At 40.7% G+C, this 22,876-nt stretch overlaps 2 protein-coding genes and 1 long non-coding RNA gene across 4 annotated transcripts in view; 1 reads left to right on the top strand and 2 right to left on the bottom strand.

Annotated features, from left to right (window-relative positions):
- LOC103142093 (uncharacterized) overlaps nt 1–775 on the bottom strand; it is a 2,390-nt gene extending 1,615 nt beyond the window's left edge. Inside the window, exons 1-2 of the long non-coding RNA XR_001662842.1 lie at nt 546–775; nt 193–461 (exon numbers count right to left, since the gene is read on the bottom strand). This is a non-coding gene — a long non-coding RNA (uncharacterized LOC103142093). The remainder of the gene's footprint in view (nt 1–192; nt 462–545) is intronic.
- Nucleotides 776–3,088: 2,313 nt separating this feature from the next.
- Nucleotides 3,089–11,891, top strand: rnft1 (ring finger protein, transmembrane 1). Of its 2 annotated transcripts, XR_001662841.1 has the most exons (10): nt 3,089–3,300; nt 3,635–4,110; nt 4,190–4,266; nt 4,363–4,463; nt 5,157–5,310; nt 5,391–5,549; nt 5,654–5,719; nt 5,818–5,919; nt 6,649–6,904; nt 11,880–11,891. XR_001662841.1 is itself a non-coding variant. In XM_007557965.2 (9 exons), the coding sequence occupies exons 1-9, from the start codon at nt 3,275–3,277 to the stop codon at nt 6,781–6,783; spliced, it is 1,296 nt and encodes a 431-aa protein (XP_007558027.1). In that variant the 5' UTR covers nt 3,089–3,274; the 3' UTR covers nt 6,784–7,410. The 2 variants fall into 2 exon arrangements, 1 of the variants encoding a protein (XP_007558027.1); XM_007557965.2 differs by lacking the exon at nt 11,880–11,891 and having other exon boundaries at nt 6,649–7,410.
- On the bottom strand, nt 7,008–21,913 carry rps6kb1a (ribosomal protein S6 kinase b, polypeptide 1a). The gene is made up of 15 exons (XM_007557964.2): nt 21,669–21,913; nt 20,746–20,789; nt 18,109–18,229; nt 15,616–15,684; nt 15,329–15,476; nt 15,152–15,209; nt 14,779–14,879; nt 13,783–13,873; nt 13,573–13,663; nt 13,383–13,490; nt 12,675–12,737; nt 12,515–12,592; nt 12,182–12,289; nt 10,224–10,336; nt 7,008–9,601 (listed from the first exon to the last, which is right to left on the bottom strand). The coding sequence occupies exons 1-15, from the start codon at nt 21,738–21,740 to the stop codon at nt 9,337–9,339; spliced, it is 1,530 nt and encodes a 509-aa protein (XP_007558026.1). The 5' UTR covers nt 21,741–21,913; the 3' UTR covers nt 7,008–9,336.
- Between the last annotated feature and the right edge of the window lie 963 nt (nt 21,914–22,876).

Here is a 22,876-nt window from a genome sequence, read left to right as displayed (position 1 = left end):
CTTACTGAAGTTTGTGACTTCAGTAAGAGGTTTCTTCAGATTTTTTGGCACACTGACTGCTACTGGAGAGCCTTTCTGCCCACAGCTTCACCAAAAATTCTTAGAATATAGTTGGATGATATAAGTTACAACATTTAACTTCCCTTGTGTATAAGTAATGTATGTTTGAACTGAACTGAACTGAATTCTCACCCTCTGACATTTGTGTGCTGACTGCAGCTCCATGACTGTCTGGCAGGACCAGAACAGCAGAAGGAGGCAGCTGGCACCGAGGAGTAGAGAAAGATGTTGCTGGGATGCACAGAATCTGTCAGAAACGATGTCAGGTCACTGCTCTCCTCATCTGCTCTCTGGTGAGCTCCATTCATCTTGGCAGATAGCAATTTCTGTGTCAGGTTAACCTCCCTCCGCAGACTCGCCTGAGATGTCTTGACTGGGTCAACGCAGATCCACCGACAATCCTGTCGGGCAATAACACAATTACTGAGAGGAGAACAAAGCAGGGGAACGGCTCACACAGCCACAGTACATTAACCTTGTTTTACCACCGTGATGGATATCCAGAGCCGGCTCTGCCCAGGTGAAGGAAAGGTAGAAGAAGAACAATCTCTGAAACTGAAAATTGCCTTAAAGGATCACGGTTAATCAGTGGAAGGCAAGTCAGTTAATCTTGCTTATTGCCACAACAAATTGTTTGACTATAACATAAAGTGTCATCTTAAAATATTATGGAGATTTAAACAATGGTGGTGCAAGGGTAAAGTGGGTGACCCATGAACAGAAGCCTTACTGCTCTACTGTATATGTGCTGACTGCACCTCCATGACTGGTTTGAGTCCTGACCCGTTGACCTTTGCCCCTCTCTGACCTACTTTGCTGATGACTGACTGTCAAGTAAATACTGCTAGAGTAAAAAAAACTTTTAAAAATTATGGAGATTATTTGTGTTGCTCATTATCTAGCCCAATCATGCACCAGTCATATTGTCTAGTCAACACAAGTTACTTTACTGATGTCTAAAATAAAGAGGTAGCAAACACTTTTTCTGGCAATAATGCATATAGCTGGAAGTGTTTACAGTTAAATACCATGAGATAAACTGAAGCTCTGCATACATGCCTCTGTTTATCTTTATTTTAGCAGCTCAGTCTGGTGTTTATCGACTTATTTACTGCCCTTCTACCTGCCTGAGTGCTGCATTTGAATCCTTCCACCACAATCTATACACCTAACCACAATAAGCGAGTTATGCCCAAGTTACTGTACTATAAGGGTCACCCAAGCTATGACATCACACAGTGTCACTGCTAGTACGCTGTGTTCACAGCGGAAAATCTTTTTCTTATGTAAAGACTTCAAAGTAAGACCATTCAGAGACTGGGTGTCATTTTCTTCTAGCTGACTAACTTGGAATGTGAAATTATCGCTTTTAGGACAAGTTGGACAAATAATACTGTGTTTTATAGCGATGTTCTATTTGTGATTATAAGCTGAATGATTTTAAATCCTTATGACATTATAGTTTGTGTTGATTACTGCTTGGTCGGCTCTTCCACGTGTGATATGGACTTCCAAGAGAAGCAGATCTCATTGTGCCTGACAAGAAAGACAAACATCATTTGTCAAGACGTCAACAGGACACATGCCATCTGTTGAACTTGTAACATGTAAGGTTGTGTGCCGGTCTTGACTACTTTCCAATTTTGCCACCCTGAAGAGAAAGAGAGAGATTTTTCTGAGCTATTCTCTCCTGATGTGAGATTTTTTCCAAAAACAGCCACTTCTTTCACCGACAGCCACAATAAACCAAATTAATCAAATGAAATGCAGGATTTTGGTTAATTTAATCACTGAATCATTTCTGGGGTAATTATCCGAGTCAGAGAAAAGCTGTGTGGAGAGTCCAAGGAGCAGCGCATACTAGATTCAAAGGGAATCTGGTTCTCGCATCTAATTCACCGCAGAGGTTGGAATTAAACTTCTACTTTTGATATTTGGTCACTTTGGGCTTCTCTTGACTCGTTATAACAGCAAAAACATTTATTTTTCTTGTATAAGAGAGTTATATTTACAAATTCCAGTCACATAAATGTCTTTAACTTCTGTAAAATAACTATAATAATTCTGTATTCAGACAAGCCACAATGACACAACATGCTTTTGATATAGACATTTCATAAACTCCTTAAGCCAGATGTTTAATACCTAACATAAAATGCAAAAAATAACTTCTACTGTGCCTTAATAATTCATACTCTTCGAACATTTCATCATATAACTTTGTATTTTTCCCTGTAAGAGATATATATATTTTTAAGTACTGCACTCTCTGAGATACTTGTGGCATTAAATTGTTCCTTATATTTTTTTTTACATGGTAAACGGTGGTTGCCCAGCCATTTTCAAGGTGATTTGCTCAAAAACAACTAGGTCTACCAGGGGGCAAAGTTTGCGAAACCATAAACAACAAATCTGAGGCTGAGTGCTCAGGTACACCTGTTGTTGTGTTATCAAGGTGGTTGTATGTAACAGCAGAACTCTGATCACTTTTTTGGTTGTCAGTTGACAATTTAAACGTTACCGTTTGTCTGTCGGACAATGTGGAATAGCAAAGATGAGTCTGTGTTGGGAAATGCAGAGGCTGGAACTCACTGAGCAGTTTCCAGTTAAAGCCGTGTCTGGTGAAGTAACATTAGACTGGAATGTTGACGATTCATTTTTATCTTTTTAGATATGAGTTGAAGTTGTTTGCCATGCGACATGCCAGTGTGGCAGCATTTTATGGGGCTACATAAACAGCTGAAGTGATTTGTTTTCAAGCAAGAACATCAAAACAAAAATGATGTCTAATCAAAAAAAATGACAGATAACCAGCGTTCATCTGTTAAAGATAACAGAGAATTATATTCTCCGGCAGAACCATGCAGTGGTTTCCAATAGTGTCAGAAATGTATGGCTGTGGAGTAAAACAAATCTGTAATTCATAAAAGCAACGCCGCTCTTAACTCGGTGGTACGACTGATACATTTCGGTTGTTACAAAGTTGTAGTTGTAGTTAGAAAACATTTCCAGTAGGTGGCGGTATTGCTACATTTTACACTCACGGAGACGCGAGAGAAAAGAAGTCAGTGACGCTTTCGACGTCAAAATGTCTTGGATGAACCACTTAGCTTAGAAGCTAGCAGCTCAGCTTTGCTTTTTGTTTTCGTTTAGTTTTGCGTTTCTTTCGCTTGGAAACCCGGGTTTTGTACTAAATGGCGACCAGAAGGTTATCATGAAGCTGCGGGTTCAGAATGACAGGTGAGCTGGAGCTTTATGAACTGATAGGAAACAGCTGTTAGCTGCTAACAGCTAGCTGTGGTAAGGAAAGTGTTAGCTGTGTTATCTGTCGAGCTGCTAAAGTGGAGAGTATCTGAATTAGTTTCTGGCGTTAATAGAAAACACTCCTGAAAACATTATTTGGGCATTTGCTTGGTCAGTGTTTGTTAATTAGTCTTATTAAATATGGCGAGACAGTTGAGTAAATAAGTAATAAATAAATAAATAAATAAATAAATAAATACTGACGTACTTCATTTCCTGCTGCAGAATCATGAACATCACACACTGTCTGACAGGTCTGTTTTCCTTCTAGGCGTGATTCCAAAAGAGCACTGAAACTGAGGGAGTCTCCTACTGTAATGCAGCCTAATCCAAGTGAACGGGGTGTTCATGAAGGGAATGGTTTATCCTTAAATCTGCAACCAGAGTTCCTCACTGGGACACCAGTTATTGCTGCTGCAGCTGCTGCTGCTGCTTCCAACGCTGACAGCAGCGAGGTCAGGGTGTCCATGAACGGGGCTTCTGGAGACTCAAATGGAGGCGCGTCGTCCAGGAGGTCCAGGGTCAGCTCCCACACTCACTCCCACGTCCACTCTCACTCGCACGGACAAAGTCGGGCGCAGCTCCACTCTAACTCAGAGCCTGAGCTCGACCCGCCTGACCCCGATGGGGACTCTGGCGAGCCCAGCGCCTCGCTGACCGAGCTTCGCTGCTTGTTCCGTTGGATCCAAAAAAGTCTTCCCTTCCTCGTCATACTGTGCGCTAAGCTGGTCGTCCAGCATGTTCTGGGTGAGGACGAGTTATGATAACAGTGTCGGTGTAAATTGTGAGCACAGGTCAACCGGTATGTTTTCTCTTCTTCTCCCAGGTTTAGCAGTTGGGGTGGGCCTCCTGACAACTTTTTTATATGTGAATAAAAACATTCAAACTCAAGTCTTTCTTCAGGTAAGCTCCGGTGTTAGTTTTCAAGTTCCAGAATGATGCATTCATCAACGTTGTTTTCAAAATCCCAGAAAATGTTCCTCCTTTGCACGCCTACAGGATCGTCACTCGAAGCTGCGCTGCATATGGCTGCTTGTCTTCCTCATCTCCTCCACGCTCCTGCTGTACTACACTTTTCTCTCAGAGACACTTTACTTCTCGTAAGGCTTACTCACTTACTACATGATTTTTTTTTTTTTTATGTTTGTGGACGAGACACTTGGTTAAAAACTGATAGCTGACTCACTGGCTTGCAGAAGTATTCATATTCTTTGAACTTTGTTCTGTATTTTATTGACACCATGTGATAAACATAAAGTCAGTGGCACCCCCAGAAAATCTTCATAGACCAGGTCAGTGAAGATTTTAGGGAGGGCAAAGTGAAAAAAATAATCTCTCTTTATACATGGCAGCACTGAAACAAATAAATCTGATTAATTGTGATTATTGAAATAGTTGTCAGCTAATTTAGTAATTGATTAATTGCTAACTGGAGCATACAAACTCAAAAAAGGCCATTTGCTGAAAGAACATTCTTGGCACTAGCTAAGCTGAAATGTGCTCCTGCTGTGTATATATTGCTATGCAATTATTAATTAGTTAATCTGAAAAATAATCTACAGACCAGCCCTACACTGCAATGATGTAAAGTCGAGCAGAAAGAGCTTTTCACATATAGAAGTTATTTTTTTTCTTCACTGCATGTGAATAATTTGCTAGAAAAATGATCCCCCCTTTGGGGCGCCACTGTGGGAAAAACGTAACAGGATTCTTGTTTGTACTTTTGCAAGCCTTTAGAGGACTGAACTATAAGAGCGTTACATTGTGCAACTCGAATATCATCTTCCTTCCAGCCTCATCTTCTTAAGTCCAACCATCGAGCCGCTGGGTTTCTGGGAGATCCTTTGGGCCGTCGGGATCACCAACTTTATTATAAAGTTCCTGTTTATGGGAATAAAGTGCCTTATCCTGCTTGTTCCCTCAGCACTCGTTACCTACAGAACCCAGGTAGGACCAGGCAGGTTTAAGAGAAGAAAAAGCTGATTCATGTTGAGCGGTTGTGTCTGAGGGGTTGTTTCCGTGTACAGGGCCGGTGGCTGATGCTGACTGAGGAACTGGGTCAAGTGCACCAAGCTACAGCGCCTGTTCCACTGTGGTTCCGCTACCTGATTAGCTACCAGGAGTCTGACGGGGTCTCTGGGCTCACAACTGGGGTCCTGTTGGCTTTATTCTACCTCATACTGAAGGTGGGTCTATAGATTTATGGTGAATATTTCCCTCTCTCTTTTTTTTTTTTTTTTAAATTGAAGCAAAGTCTAGATTTCTGACATTGAACATTTCCCATTTTCAGCTTTTAGGATTGTACAACCAGCGAACGTCTTTACTGAAAACTGTGAGGATATTTCTAGCAGGCGAGGTCAGTGGTAAACGCCTTCTCTCTTCATCGAAGCAGTAACAACCAGGGCTTCCGAACAGATGTGTGTGTGTGTGTTCACATTTTTAATGTTGCTTCAGCATACAGGCTCTGCAGCAACACGAGCTCAGTGCAGTGAGGCTGGAGACGCGTGTCCCATCTGCCAAGGAGAATACAGAGACCCTCGGGTTCTCATCTGCCAGGTAAAGGAAAACAACACAAGCTGGCTTAATGCAGACAGGATCAGTAGCTGTAGGGTCATTCAGATGTAGAAAAACTAGAGATGCACCGATTTGATATTTATATCTGGTCCTGATATTGAAAAACATTCTAGATCGGGTATTGGTGACGATGCATCCAATCCATAAGAGCAGATCTGCTTAGTCTAGTTCTGTGCTTTGTGCTCTGAGTGATGTCATGCTATATTTATTTTACATTAAATTTAGAATTCCTAAATGAACTTTCTGAAGAATTTGAAAGGTTTGTTCCAGTTTATTTTTACATGTTTTACCAAGCTTGTGAAGCTATTGGTGCATCCAAGTGTGTTGTACTGGTGCAGACTTAGCAAATAAATGTTTAACTCATTTACACCTGTTTTTAAAAAAGAAACGTTTTAACTCAACTCAGTGATACTGAACCTCAGATATCGGTATCGGTATCAGAAGTGAAAAAAGTGGATCGGTGCATCCCTAATTAAAACCGGGTATTTGTTTTATTCTGCATCAGCAGAAATAAAGTTTTTAAATACTTTTTATGACTTGGATCACTCAAGATTGGTGTATTTATATTATGAAATAGCATTAGAACTAGATAAAGTTATCTGTATCTATAATTATTCAAAAACCAAACCATCACACATTTTAGTAGACAGTTTTCAATACGGCAAAACGCCTGGGTTGCTAGCCTGCTTTTCTTCTTCTTCTCCTGCGCAGCACGTGTTCTGTGACAAGTGCATCGCTCTGTGGTTCACCCGGGAGAAGAGCTGCCCGCTCTGCCGCATCGTCATGACGGACAAGGTGTACAAGTGGAGGGACGGAGCGACTTCTCCTCACCTGCAGATTTATTGACTCACCAGACCACAGAGTGTGTGTGTGGCTCGGCGGTATTCATTTTTCCTTAATCCGGGTTTTTCTTTGTCCTTTTCGAACCTCACCAGCGTTTGTTGTTGTACGCACGTTTCTCAGTAGTGTTAAGGGCGAGGCTTCCTGGAGGTGGCGTGGTTTTCTACCCGTTCATCTCTTCTTCCAGAGAAATCTGTGTCCTAAAGTATTTTTATTTTACATTTCCTTCAGTTTCCTTTTGAGTTGTAGTCATGTTTTTCACCTTTTATGCCAATGTAAACCTTCCAGGTGTCAGAATTGATGCTGCTGGAATAGTTTGACACGGGATACTAAAAGATTCACATCAAGTATTTAAAACTTGGAACAAATACACAATTTTATTCTATTTTTTATCATCTAGCACTGGTGAACTGATAAATGTAAAACAAGGCAAACCTCTACTCTGGGCAAAAATCTTTGTGTGCTTTTTTCATGTCTGATTTAAACTCCTGCTTTGAGATTGATTTTCACATAAATTATTTTTCTATAGGGGTGACTTCACTGTCTTTTTGTAAAGACCAAAGATTGGGCTCTATTTTATGTATTAAACTTCACTTTTGTTCATCAATTATCTGAATAAAGATTTGCATTTGATTTTCTTTGTGCAAACTTGACGTGTCAATTTGCTGGAGGATTTCCGCTGATGAACAGCTTTTGCTCAGTTTGCTTGAAAAATGTGATGTTCTGATGAAGAAAAAGTAACCAACACATCCAACCACATTCAGTTTAGCTTATTTTTCCCCCTCAAAATAGTTTTCTCAATTTGTACAAATTTCCACACTAAAAAAAAGAGGAAAACTTTATTGCCGTCTCCCTCTGCTGAGCAGGCCAAGCAATCCACCGCGCTGCCAGGATTTACAAACCATTGTTTTTATTATGATTCCGTTATGTACATGATACGTGTCGTCATTCCTAGATTTGCCCCTTCAAGCAGGGGAGGGAATAATGAAACCGGAAATAAAGTGGGACGAGATGTGGAAGGTGCTTTAGAGTCGTCCCGGTCAGAACGTCCCACACCGATGCTGAAAAGCAAAGAAGTGCACATCTGTTGAAAGAGTGAAAGTTGGGGATCAATCCCGGCCTAATCCAGAAGCTAATCCCATTTACAGCTAACTGCACATCAATCGTGTACACTGCAACTTAAAGGCACAATGCCACTCCCATTGGTTTATATCTGCAATAAAACAGTCTTTAAAAAAAAATCTATTTTTCTTTAAATATCCCCTATGGATGTAATGTTTCACAAAATAAATACTGCCGATATTAAATAAAAACTAGCTCCAGCAGAGGTTAAAAGATGAGTTAAGTGGAAAAAGAAAAATTACACTGTACATCATTACTGTGAGAAAAAGACCCCAACATTCTGTAGCTCTTAATACATTATAAATACATCATTTTGCATAGAGTGCATAATGCAGTGGAAGCAAAATGGCATTAGAAATAAATTAAAAATAAACTAAGAGGAGTGACTGATTGGAGTACAGGAATCATAAAAAAAGTCAGTTCAGTCAAACACTAATCTATTGTTACAGCCTTGATCACTGCTTACAAAAACATCAACGATGCAAATAATAAAAAAAAATAAGAACAACAGTGTCAGTATGATAAAAAATATACATGTAAAATATGGACAGAAACATTCAATGTTGATAACTCGGTGATTCTTCGGTTGTTTTCCAAACATTCCCAGAAACAACAGCAGGCTAATTGGAACAGTGCGTTGGGCCCGTTTAGGAAATTCCCAAGTGTTTGGACTGCGAGAGACGGGGAATCTGCCACCCACCACGCGGTCAGTTTTATATAAGAAGGGGGTCAAATGGCTTAGCTCCACAGTTCGTACAACACAGCTTCCAAAAATAATAATAAAAAAATTTAAATAAAAAAATTCTCCCTTTAACACTGAAAACCTGTTTCTGCACAAAGCGCCGCCACCCTGGATTACAGTATCGGGAGTCATTACATGGAGGAAGAGGAGGAGATGGAGGAGACAAATTTCTGGATCGCTTACATTCAAAACAAAGCTGCTTCTGCAGAGAAGCCCGGCGGCAGACATTCCAGTTACACGGCAAGAAGCAGCGCCAGCGTTTGGTCATGACTGGGAATGGAAATCTTTATATAGATGCTTTTTAAAAAAATTTATTTTTCTTTACCGTCAGGCACCTACCCACTCCGACCCAAAAACAACAGAGATTTGATGACTGGTCCGTCTGATAGGTTTAACGACTAAATACGTGATCCCAAAGCATGTTTTCAAATCGCCTGAAAACGGCGTAATAAAGTAGCAATAAACTCTCTCTGTCCTAGAAAAAGAACACCGTAGGAAAACAACAGCGCAGATCCGCGGTTAAAAGAGCACCAGTAAAATCATATAATGCCGGCCGAGATCAACCGAGACCACCGCTGGTGGAGAAGGCGCTGCTGGAAGAGCTGGTGATCCGCGTCGACGTGGTCAGTCAAAAAGGTTCGAAAACTATAAAAAAAAAAAGCAAAGAGGAGAGGAGTTCACAGGTAAGCCGAGTGTCATAGGTTCATTCGCAGGTGCTCTGGCCGCCGGGAGTTCAAGGGGTACGCCTGCTTTTTGTAGGACCCCGCGTGGAGGCCGGAGGGATGCCTGATGGGAAGGGGAGCAGAGGTCTCTGTGATGAAGCCGCTGCTCGTGTCCATGTGCTCCGGCGTGGAGACCTCCATGGGTTGGTCCATAGCGCTGCTGAGGGAGAGCAGGGCCGGCGCGTCGGTCAGCGGGGGCCCGCGGGGCCAGCAGTCCCCTCCGGCGAACTTCACCGGACTGTGGAACCACAGGAGAGGTATCAAATGTGACTGTAAGAAAGTTACTGTAAAATGGTTATTTTAAAAGGTAAATAAATTCTTAGTCTGGCCTTAATACTTTGTTGTAGAAACACATTGTTATTCGCATAATTAGCATGTGAACAATCTGAAGCAGACAGCTGATGCTTTCATTAACAGAACAAAAGCCTAAAATGAAGGAAACACTGCGATGTTGTAAGCTCCGCCCCCTTTGGTTCTGCTACCTCAACAGTCTGCTCTGAAAGCACACAGGACCCGAGACTTTGATGGACAAAGCTGGACGATGAGAAAGGGCAAAGTGACTCATATCGAGGGTTTTGCAGACAATCGACTGTTTACGTCATGAACGCAGTTCAGCAACAGAAACCAGAATCAGCTAATTGAGCAACTTCAGAAAAGCCAATGATTGGAAATCGGAGAATCTACAAACTCGGAGCAGACGTACTCATGAACTATGCTCTGACCGCAGCTCCAGCGAGGCCCAGCAAGCTACATTTACAAGGTCAGCAAATGAGTCATCAACAGGGGGAGACTTGTTTTGGAAAAACTTGTCAAAGACCGAGGTGATTCAACAAAACCCGAGACAAAAACAGCACTGTTACCTCACAGGTGTCCTTGGGCTTCCAGGGAACTTCCGCGGGGAGCGGACCTTTGGCTCGAAGGAGAATTTCTCCTTCAGGTTCTCGAGCACAGATGGGGCTACGTACGTGAAACCCTGCAGCAGAGGAGGAGAGGGACAAAACACAAGAGAGGCATCTGAGTCCCACCTCTTCAAAGACCAGATTTCCAAAAACAACCCACAGCTGATGATGAGCAATGAAACTGAGTAAACCATAACATGCAATGTGGTGGAAGAAGCTTCCAGGAAAACTGGGGAGGGAAGGCGGGGGTGTGTGTGTGTGTGTGTGTGTGTGTGTGTGTATAAAACACATGGGAGGCATTAACTGGTTCTCGTAAGACAATGATCGGTGAAAAGAAAACAGGAGAGACATTACAGACAGAGCTGCTCTCTTTTTTTTTTTTTCTTTTCTGAGTTTACTTGCAGGATACCTGCAAACCAAACCAAATCGGGAGTTATACCGGAAATCAGGGACATTAAGTTCAAGATTTAGGAATGAAACAGGATTTTTTTTTTAAAAAGAGGGGAGATTGGTCAACAGCACCATCCGTGTGTGATGGTGCCGTCAGGGAGCTGGAAGGGTCAGGAGGCGTCGTGTCGGGTTCGTTTCTTCTTCTGTAGTCTTTGCCAAAGACATCCCATCAATAAAGTATAAGCCATTTGACGTTTAAGTGGCAATAATGTTTTGGTTTTTCTTGCTAGAGATCCACCAAAAAGGTTTAAGCTTGATCTGTCCTGACAGGGGAACCGACCGGTCTCATTCCTACATGTTAGAAAAGCTGTGTGCTTTTCTTTGGAGGAAACCATTTCTCTGTCCAAGTGCAGTTTTCTGGTCATGCGATGATCTTTAAAAAGCTTGACCTACCAATTCAGATTATTTTTGTCTTAAAAGGTTGCTCAATATGTAAGTTAATAAGCTGGCAGCAGTGGGGTGACCACAGTGTTTCTGGGGGTTTCACTAAATCAAATTTAAGACTTTTTAAGACCAGTATGATTTGGATTTGAGACCTGTATCTCAACAGAAACGTACAAACATTGTCTATCTAGCCAACTCGTGATAAATTTGCACTAACCCATGATAGATGCAAAAAGAAAAACAAAAAAGCTAGCTAGCTAGCAAGGGTATGTCAGCAAACGCAGCGAAGATGTCTGAGTGTGACTTAAACTTTTTGCCTGACAGAAAAGTCCTGCGGAAAAAAACAACTAAACAAAACAGAATATTCAGTTTTAAAAAGCCATGCCAAGACAAAAATTTAAGACCTGCGATTAATGCACTGAAGGTCGTCAAATGTTTTAAAATTAATTGAAGACATTTCAAAGCCTTAACTTTTGCTACCTTAAGGATGTGCAGACACACAGGGCTACTGTTTTCTGCACACATCCAGAAGTCAGAGGTTGTGCTGGTCTGCTGGTTCTCTCTCACAGCAAAACAAAAGAGGACAGTGGATAAATTTCAGACCTTTGTGGAGATGGAGAAGATCAGTGAAGAAGATCAGCTTCCTATGCAACAGAGACTGGCTGATCATCGCTCTCCCAAACTTAAGGACAATTGGAGCCGATTTATCGGTGCTACTACAAGTTGTACCACGGAGTATTGGGGCCAGGCGGAAAAAAGTTTAGTTTAATTACGAGAATATAGTCATAATGACAGCAGAATAAATACGCAATTTTACCAGAAGAACATCTTAAAATGATGAAAAAGTCATTTTAATGAGAAAAAAAGATGAGAAAATGGCAGCCCTCTGCGTGCTGAAATCACAAAGAAAATTTCAAAAAGAGAAAAAAAATCCAGATTTTCCAAAGATGAAATCTTCAAAAACCAAAAATGTGATTAACCAATGAGACCCATTCATCGCCCAGCACTTCTATGACCGACGACGCACATCGTGATGTCAGTGTGAGGCTGACGGTGTGCCGCTCCGCCTGGCACTTCAAACTCACCAGGAAGACTTGATTAGCGCTTTCGCTGAGCGTGGAGTCGTCGGGGCTGTCCACTGGAGTCTGGCTGGTGAACTTGGAGTCAAACTGGCTGACGTCGTCAGCTGATTGCTGCCAGGAGAAGCCAAACTGTTAATCACCGCGCAGTGAAAAGGGGTCATCACTGACTTCTACGAAACACCGAGTGAACGTTGGAGAGAAGTGAAAGCCTGCGAGAGCCGGGGTGATCTTGAGGTGTCACCAAACGGGGATGTTATTGGTAGGAATGTCTGTTAAAGCTTCTACTAGCAAAACTGTTTTCAGTAAAATGGAAAGGAAATTAAAAGAAAGTCTCACCAGAAACGGTTTGAAGGGAGGTTCTACTTTGCGAGCGAGGAGATCGTCCCAGTTTATAAACCGGAAGAACGAGTGAGCCTGGAAGGAAACATCATTTCTCCCTTCAGGTACAACACAGGCCAACTATTTCACCCTTCAGGATGCAGATGGATGCGTTTACCTGGACGTCGGCGGAGTCGCCGGATCCACCGCCGAGTCGTGATGAAGGACTTCGTCTCAGCAGCTGGCGAGAAAACAGGTTGAAGAGGGGATTTTCCAGCTTCACTAGATTCAGTTTTATGTCTTTATTTCCACAGTTTTCCCGGAATTAAACTCTCCTCCCCCATATCATTGATAAATTGTGGTGTGGATAATCAAATACAGTCTTTTCCAGACCTGTGGTGGAGTTTCATCCCCACCAGGTTGAAACATTCTAGTTGGGATGGAACGATTAATTGTTTCATTGCGATAAATCTGATTAATCGTGATTAATCTGCTGTTGAAATAATTGTCTAGTAATTTAGTGATCGATTAGTCGTTAACTGGAATATACAGAGTCAAAAAAGACAATTCAAAAGAGAAAACCAAAACTGTACAAAAATAAATATATTTTGCTTTTAGGATATAAACACCTTTGTTTTGCCTCCACTCGGATCAGATTTACTAAATTAATACTTTGTTTTTGCATTTTAGGCAATGAATTGTTCATTTTCTTATGTAGAAAACTAAGTGAATTATTTATTTGCATCTTTTCATGTATTTCTAACGTATTAAAAAGGCTCCAGTGGTTAAATGAAAAATCTGTAGAATTTTTTTTTATCCGATTAATCAATTGGTCAATCGATTGCTAAGATAATCGTTAGCTCTAGCGAGGCTTCGACCAGCTCACCTTTTTCAGGAGCTCCCTGGCTTCTTGTGTGAGGTAAGGTGGAAGGCTGAGTTTGCATTTCAGGATTTTGTCAATCGTCTTCTTCCTGTTTTCACCTGTAAACGGAGGCTGACGGAGAAACGTTGGTCAGAAACTAATCCTTTCTTAAAAAACAAACACACAAAAAACAAGGAGATCGGTACGGACTTACTGCTCCAGTCAGCATGTCGTACATGAGCGCTCCGAGACTCCACCAGTCCACCGCGCGGTTGTGGCCGCTCCTCATAAGGATCTCCGGAGCCCTGAGGAAGGAAGGGGGGGAAGGGGGAAGGGGGAAAGGAAAGAAGGACATCATTCACACGGCTTAATATCTGCAGCTCAAATGAATCCACAGGGACTGCAGGACAACAGACTGCCGTACATGTACTCGATGGTTCCACAGAAAGTGTGGGTGTACGTTCCGTCGTGGATGGACTCTTTGCACAGACCAAAGTCTGTCAGCTTCACATGTCCTGCAAAGCAGAAGGAGAACTGCTTCAGAAGCCACCTAGACGCCACATGATCAATAAATCGTTAAAATACGGAGGCCTCGGAGTTCAGTGCACTCACAACTGATTTGAATCAGGTTCCTCACGTGATACAAATATCAAAGTTAGATGGAAAAATGCGCTTGGTCATGGTCAAAAGACCTTTGGCAGAGGCACAAATGCCGTGTTTTGCTAACTTGTGCCGTGAGCTTTTCTGGGGATAATGCACAGTGTTTTCAATCTAACAGCAAACCGGACCAGATGTGTTTTGGAATCATTGTTTTCTTGTGTTAGGAATGGTTTTCCTCTGGAGAAACGCACGCACCAAATGTCAACTCTGAAAATTTAGGACACCAGGCTTCCACCAGGACTTCGGGATCTTCTCTAAATGAGAGGGAATGTTGTTGCCTCCAGCGCAGAGCTTACCCAAAGCTGGCAGCAGGTGGAGATGAGCAATTCTGTTTGTGAACACTGGGAAAACATTCAATCTTACCATGTATTTTTGCCTGGTTTCGAATGCAAATATCTTAGTATTGTCAATGTCTTCCAGTAACATAATTACCCAGAAATATTTTCACATTTCCTGTTTAACATTTTTTTCCAATATAAATAAAAGCAGATTTTCCGGGCAAAACTCGGTATTGTAATAAAACCTTACGTCCATATTGCCCCTGGCAACTGACACGGCATAGTTAAGTCACAATCAGTGACCAGAAGTCGGTATCCAACATGTCGGCTTCTACTCCAAAAGTTTACATTTTGAGGCACTTTGATAAATATTTCCACGCTTCTACTTTCAAACCCCGTAAAAAAGTCTTCAGTTCAACGTAGAAATGTTTAAAAAGTGTGTGACCGTGACTGCACTCCTCAGTCCAGGGAGCTGTCTGTACCGTTGTTGTTGAGCATAATGTTCTCAGGCTTCAGGTCTCTATAGATGATCCCTTTCTGGTGCAGGTGACCCAACGCCATGGAGATCTCCGCCAGATAGAAACTGTCAATGGCAAAAAACACGTTAGCGACGGCAGAAACCGCTAATTTTAGCAAATGGTTACAAAAAACAGAGACGGCGTAAATCAGTGCCAAAATCCCTTCGCCGATTTTCCACATCAAACGTGAAAATGCCTTTCAAATGATTTCTCTTGGTCTGACTTTTTAAAAATCACAAAAACCAGGATTTTTAACAGGACCGTGGAGACCTCTGCATGTTTCCCCCCACCTCTAATTAATGTGTTTTCAGTGTCTGTAGCTGGAGATTTTTCTCACCACGCCGTGTCTTCCATGAAGATCCCCTCTCTTTCTAGCTGCATGAAAAGCTCTCCACCTGCAGTCACCACAATCTGTTTCAAGATCTATTACACGAATAAACGTACGCAGTGTTTGATACGCACGTCATGTCCTGTGTTTATAGAAACGATGGCAGAACATGAGCTATGATCGTACCGCTCAGATACTCCAGGATCAGGTAGAGCTTTCCTCCAGTCTGGAAGGCATAGATGAGGTCCACGATGAAGGGATGCTTCACCTCCTCCAAAATGTTCCTCTCTGCTTTGGTGTGTGCTGTGTCTTTTGCATTACGCACAATCATGGCCTGGGAAGGAAGAGAAACAAGAGTTCGACTGTGCGTAGAATAATCACCCACCGGTTGTTCCCCACTGAGTACATTTGCTTTGCACATGCAGATTAGAGGTTTTGCCTCTGATGTATGAGAGGAAATTAGATCCACTAACCTTCTTCAAAACTTTCATGGCGAAGATTTTCCCACAGGCAGCGCCTGTCACTTTACGAACCTGGAAGACCTGGAAAAAAAAAAAAAAAATCAACGGCGACAAAAATCAGTCGGTCTGAAGCTGACAGTAAACAGTATTAAAAACCACACACAACTGAAACCGTAAATCAAATGAATTATGTCTCTACAAAACAAAATTTCCCTTGAAAAATTTTTTTAATAAATAAAACATAAAAATGCTCACTTTAATCTATCGATTATTTGTAGCAACAGGCTTAATTTGGACGTTTCAAAAACCTGCAGGAGCTGATTTACGTCAGCAGGTGGCAGAGTTGCTCCACTTGGAATGACGACATGCTCATCAAACGCAAACCAAAATTACTTGTCAAAATAAAATCACGCCATAAAAGAACAGGAAAGCATTAATATCAAACAGAGTTCCATGACTTCAGCCATATTGAAAGTTTAAACTTCGCTCTTCGGAGGAAAGCGGAACTGCAGCGTCCCGCGTGGAGCGAGCAGGAATTAAACTCTAAAGGATTAAAACACGTTCTGCTCCTTGGAGGAACACAATGGAGTGTCGCAGAGGTTACAGCTGCGGCGCGTGTCGTGTGGCGGCGTTTCCCCCTGGAGGCATCTCCACCAGATTCACCACAATTATTTAAAAACACAACCAGCAATCACATACCAGGTATTTCTAGGACCTGCCGGCTGTAAAACAATGTTTCCTGCAGACGTAACAGCTGCGGCTGATGTGAGCTGCGGTTAATAATGAGCCACATCCCTGTAATAGACTATGCAGTCATCGCAACGAGAACACGGGTAGTTTATTTAATGCATCTGGCTGGTGTCTGCGCTCGCTGTTAGGGCCGACCTGGACGGGCGGTGGGGGACGACGACAACAACAACAACAACAACAACAACAGCAGCAGCAGCAGCAGCAGCAGCAGCAGCAGCAGCGCTTCCAGCCACAGCAATAACTTCAAGTTCATTTACCAGAAGTAGAGACGATGATTAGATACTAATCCGAGGTTAGAGCATAATTAGACATATTCCAGACTAACTGGGGGGATTTCCACTTGAAATGACGTCGGAATCTGCTGTTAAGCAGAACGATTCGTCGAAGTCAGCAACAAGTAAGGCTCTGACTTTCACGTTTTGTTTTTTTTTTCCTCTTCCTGTGACGATTGAGACCCATCCCTGCTATTACAAAAATAAACCAACGCGGACACGGCTCACCGCTTCCAGGACTGGCGTAGCAACAGGGCGCCGTCGCTACGCCAAAAGCTTTTACAGCAGCAGAGGAGCCTTCCAGTAACTTCCATATGTATTCCTGCTACTTCGACTTTCTCACATGTTATGTTACAACCACAAGATATTTTGTGATGTTCAACAACAACAACAAAAAGAGAGCACATCAATGTGCAATGTAATTTTATGTGTTTTCTTCACCACAAATATCTGAAATGTGTGGCAGCACTCAGGTTTCTGTGCTCCACATATCTGGAACAAACTGCCAGAAAACTGCAAGACTGCCGAAACATTGACGTTCCTCAAATCAAGTCTAAAAAAAACATTAACCCCACCAGTTTAGAGCTGTCTTTGATTCATAATAACTGGATTTGCTGATGACATTTGACAAAATGTATCATTTATTTCATAATCGGTAAATGTATGTTTTTAATGGAGTAAAACACTTTGAACTGCCTTGTTGCTGAAATATATTATACAAAAAAAAAAAACAAGTTGAAATGTTCGCAGATTATTGTAAACAAATAGAAAAAAATACCTCAGTTCTGGACTTTGACTGGTCCGTTCTATTTAAACCAATTAACTGCAGCTCTAGTTGTACGTTCATGGTTATTAACACGGGAGGAGGATATTCTCCACTCCAATCTCAGGTCTTCTGCAGCGTCTATCACTCTTCTTCCAGTTGTCCTGTCTCTAGCTCAAACCATTTAATAGTACCCCCACAGCATGATGCTGCCACCACCGTGTTCTTTTGTAGTAGGGATGGTGTTTTTCATGGCGAGATGCGAGTAAATGGGGCTAAAAACAAATTTCAATTCAGTGTTTGCAAAAAAAGAGAAACAAGTTTGTGGTTTTAACATGACAAAACGTGTAAAAATTCAGAAGCTATGAATACTTTTGCACAGTAATGAGTATGAGATCTGACGGTTCCAGGTCCAAACATTTTGTTTTTTCTTTTAACCACAAACACAAATATTGACGTAGCGGAACTGCAGAGTTGATAAACAACAATGACAATGTAAAACTGTGCTGACATTTCCTGTAACAAGCCCCTTTGGCGTAAAAATCCCCCACCGGCTGGGATCAGTCTGGACTACTTTCGTGTTCTGTATTTCAGCAAAAGCTTGAAAACGAGAGGAAAACAACCGAACCTCACTGTGATCGACTCAAAAGTGTCAAATGAAAAGCAGTCCGTCAAAAGTCAAAGATGGAGGGACGAGAACAGAAAGCCACGAAGCCTCACCTTTCCGTAGCCACCTTTTCCCAAAACCTTCAGCAGCTCAAAGCATTCAGGTCCGATCTGCTCCGTTCCCTTGTTTACGCTGTTCTCCGAAATCTCAAACTGTTCACACCCGTCCATGTTGCTGGAAAACAAAAATTGAAAACAACAAGTTACCAGGCAGTAATTACAAAGAATTCAACATGAGCAAAACCTTTCTAATTTGCAAAAAAACAAAAAAAGATACAAAAACAAAAGCTGACCAGATGAGGTGAGTGGGTACGGCTAAAATTTTCACTCCCTCATGTTGTTTTTTTCTTTTATTTTTGTTTTGGAGTGAAAAACAACAAAATGACTTGTGCGTGTGTGTTTTATATGCTTAACCAGAGACGTTGCTAGCCTACTGAAAGGTCTGAAAAGCATTTCAAGACATGGAAACAATATTAAAGCATTAAACTGTTGATCAGTCTGTTAAAGTAAGAGTGGTTAAAGTTCCTCGCTGCTTTATTCAGACATGTCCGTAAAAAGTACCAGAAAACACCAAGAGGTTAAAAAAAGAAAAAAAAAAAAAAGAAAAATGTAACGTTTTTTAAAATGCTTGACCTTATTAAACAGTTGGTGTTTAATTAGGATGTTTTAATAGTTGTGAAAGGAACAGCTTTACTGCTTTTAACTCATAAAAGCCAGCAACGTTTTCTTCTCTGAAGGATAATTTGTTTTAGCATTCCTGCTGCTTGATGAGATGAGGAGATGAAGCCCAGTGGAAAACGGAAAAGCTTCAACATGCGTTTCTAGAAAGCATATATCAGCACTAGGGATGCAAACAATTAATCGACTTACAATTAACTGTCAATTAATGGTTTACGAGATTAAAATTAGTTCCAATCAAACTAATAACGTCCGATTAGACGTTCTTTTAGTGTTGTAGTTTGGCCGCCGTCCAGCAGAGGGCGCCGCTGGTCATCCTTGAGCCAGAATTGAAGACTCTGGCCTTACCGGTAAAGAGAAATGGGCCACACAGAGTTCAGGGCCGGATGAAAAATACACTTTATCCGGTTCTGTTTTGAAATATTTTTTATATTTATTTCAAAACTCGACAAGCTCCTTAAGTTTCGCTTTAATGACGCTCATTCAGTGGTGCATCATGGCGAAGCAGCATCAACTTCTCAACCTAAAATGATTAATGTGCCTCGAAGGCGATAAAGTCTGGGGTGTTTGGTATTTCACATAATTTTGTTTTCATATTCTATTTTTAGCTTCAGCAAACTTATGACTTTCTGTGTTATATTTTATAAATATGTGTAAATTTAATCCTGTGAGAAAACCACATTTATTTGTTTATTCAGTCAGTATTTAACACAAATTGCATTTAAAAAAAAATGGGTAAAATATGACTTCCTTTTTTTCTATTTAGTGTTATTAAATTTTCTTCCTTCATGCCAAAAAGAAAGGCAAGTGACCTTCTGGATTCAAGAGAAAGCTCAGGTTTTTAAGAAAATAGTCGTTTATCAATTAACTGTTGAGTCAGTCAATTAGATTAATCGACTTTAGGTTAACTCTTTAATTGATAACTTGCCTCCCTAGTACTGATATGCAATCAGTAATCAATTAACTTTTATTTATGCAGGTAAGTCTCACTGAGACACCGGGTTTCAGTGTTCTGAGCTAGTAGGAAATATGGAGAATTTAACATATCAGTATGTTTCTGGGTAATATTCAGGTAAAATTCTCTGAGAAGAACAGCGCATGATTTAGAGCAGTGCTTCTCAATTTGTTTTAGGTGTTTCCCTTCTGCCAAACACCTGGATTGAATCTGTAGGTGATTAACAGGCTTCTGCAGTACTTGATGGCTGCAGAAAAGGTAATACAGTCATTTAAATCAGCTGTTCTGGAATAGAGGCACATCTAAAACATGCAGAGCAGGGGGGCCTGAGGACTGAAATTGAGAAGCACTGATTTAGAGAGCCATCTTGAAAGTTTTGTATGGCTTTATGCTTTACAAAATAATAACAATAAAAAAAAAACTTGGCACCATCCCACGATGCAACAGCCCATTCGCTGGGATCTTTCAGTTTGACAGTGAGAGACAGCAGAAAACCAAAGAGTTTTCTTCAAAGCGCTTCTATGACTGCATAAAAATTGCAGATGTTTGTAAAGCGCCTCGGGAGGACATCTGGAGTAATCCGGTGCAATATAAATAATCTGAATTGAATCCAACTGAATTTGATTCTATTAAATTGAAAGAAAACAGGAGCTTCAGCTGCAGCTTAGACAATCATACGATGCTTTCTATCAGTGTTGTGCACAGATCATTACAGAAAACCACAAAGCTGAAGTTTTCCTGCTAGTTAATTATTCAATAACATGATCCAAGAAATTCTTCTGAACAGCAATGCGAAAGAACCGTCTGATGGCGTTTTAACTGTTAATGTTACTGCTGGAAATGTTCCAGTCTTTCTCAGCGGCATTTAGTGCCTTCAGGCAGTAGATTAATTTACAAAAGAAAGTCATTTGAGCTGATAATCATCAGTATGAAAATAAATATTAATATTAATAAACTGAGCTTAACTCCACTGTATGGGTAGGTCAGTGTTAAAAGTGTAGCTACTACGGTCCAGGCTGCTGACCAAATCAGTCAGGATGCAGTGAATCATTACTTACAATTCAAAGCTGCTGCATTGGTCCATGTATTCACCATGCTGGTTCTAAAAGCAAAAGCGACAACAGAACACAAGAATGTAAACAAACATTAAACCCAATATTCATGCTAACTTGAAGCTAATGTTTAACAATATGAATACAGTCATTTCCAAGCGAGTTAAAAAAAAACAAAAAAAAAACGCGGTTCGTATTCATAAATAAAATCCATACATAATTAGTTAAATTTAAAACCAAAACAAAAAGGGGATTTCTAACATGACGCCAAAGTAAAAAGTGGAAGGGAAACTAGCTAACACTGCAGAGATTTTGGACAGACTTGTTAGCATAATAACATACTGTTACTCAGTATAGTATTAATTAATTTTGTAAAATTATTTACAAAATAAACTATACTTCGAGGTAAATACGTCAAAGCGTTTGAACTTTAACACCCATTTACATGATAATACACGTAGCGGTGTCATACGCTAATATAAAGCGTCAAACCGCAGGTACCTCTATTGTCGGACAAGTATTCATGTTGTATGAGTAACACTTATGTTGATTTGCAATATCACGAACTTGAATTTCAGCTTATTTGATGTAGAATAAGCTCCTTATTAGTAATTTGTTGAGAATCTGTGTACAACTTTACTGTATATTTTACTGAGCTAAACTAACCGTAGGGTTCGGCTCATATCTAGTACCTACATTCAATATCGATGAAAACTTTAACCTTTCAGACACAGGAAGCGGTTCGAATATGCGTGTAATTCTGTCACAGGAATATGTTATAAAAGTCTAAACATGACTTAAGAGGCAAAGGGCGGGTAATAAAATGTCCGATAATGGAAGCCGTGGAATTGAGATTAGCAATACAGGCCGCAAAGCTGCCGAGTGCTAGTTAATTAGCTAGCAAACGGCGGGCTCAGCAATAAACTCACCCCATCCTCAAGTTCGTCGTCAGAGACATTCTCATCCGGTTGATCTAAGTCGATGTCGAAAACCCCGGCCATGTCAGCGACACTTGAGTCAATGTTTAATCAGAGAAAAAGCAGTCCCGCTCTCCCACCTCATGGGAGAGCCATCACCGCAACAACCGGCTACAGCGAAAAGCATGAAGCTAGCCGAAGCTAACCAAAACAACACAGAGCGGCGGAGCTGTGCTACTGTGCTCCGCGCCGATCAAAATTCATTCACTTCGCAAAATGAAATTGAGCTAATATTCTAACCTCATGTCAAAAAGTAATTATTCTGTCATAAAACAAAATATGCATATATATCTTTAGATATCCATTTAGTTGTTTTCATTTCAAAGTAGTAAACAATTAAACGTTTTATTTTTTTATCAATGCCTAACTTTATTTATTTATTTATTTATTTATTTATTTGTTTATTTATTTATTTATTTAAAAAAACCATAAAGTGTATCATATCATATTGGTCCTACCAGGAGATGGCAGCAGCGAAAAATATTTTCTTTCTGTTGCTTTCATTATTTTTATGCGTAAAATGCCTGGACATGTCTACAGCACTTTTTTCTTGAGACTCCTACATTATTGAGTAATCCAAATAACCCTTTTTCATGCCAATTTGCCCCCGAACTTGCTAGAATTTCCAGGGAACCAATGTTGATTGCTCCCTCTACTGGTCAAGAACGTTATTGGAAATGTAAGAGTCCTTAAGAAACAGACAATCTTGAGATAGAGGAGATGCAGTTCAACCAAGTCTTTATTAGAAATACAATACAATATTACAATTTTTGTTTAGTATTTAATTCTGTACTAGGCAACCAGATCAACCTGATTTAAATGCATTGTTTAAAAATTGTATTACTGTTACATGTTACATATTGCTTGAAGAATCTCTATTAAAACAGCACCTGTTTTCTCACAACTTTACAAAATAAACACAATGTAAAATGTCCCTTTATATTTATAGCTTAGAAACTAGAATGTTTTTTTTTTTTCTGGAGGCTGAGAAAGAAGCCCACTTGCTACTTTTTAAAAAAAATAAATCTTTCATCCTAATATGTCAAAGGTCAAAGCTCAGTCCTAAGTTGTGTTTGGTGAGTCTCTGGAACCAACGAATCTCTTGGGGTAATAGTTGAAGACACAAAAACAGAGTGAAACACTTGATTGGTAGTTTTCCA

This window comes from Poecilia formosa, unplaced genomic scaffold (assembly GCF_000485575.1).
Source record: "Poecilia formosa unplaced genomic scaffold, Poecilia_formosa-5.1.2 Scaffold93, whole genome shotgun sequence".
Classification (NCBI taxonomy): domain Eukaryota; kingdom Metazoa; phylum Chordata; class Actinopteri; order Cyprinodontiformes; family Poeciliidae; genus Poecilia; species Poecilia formosa.
This window is presented reverse-complemented; position numbering and strand designations above follow the sequence as displayed.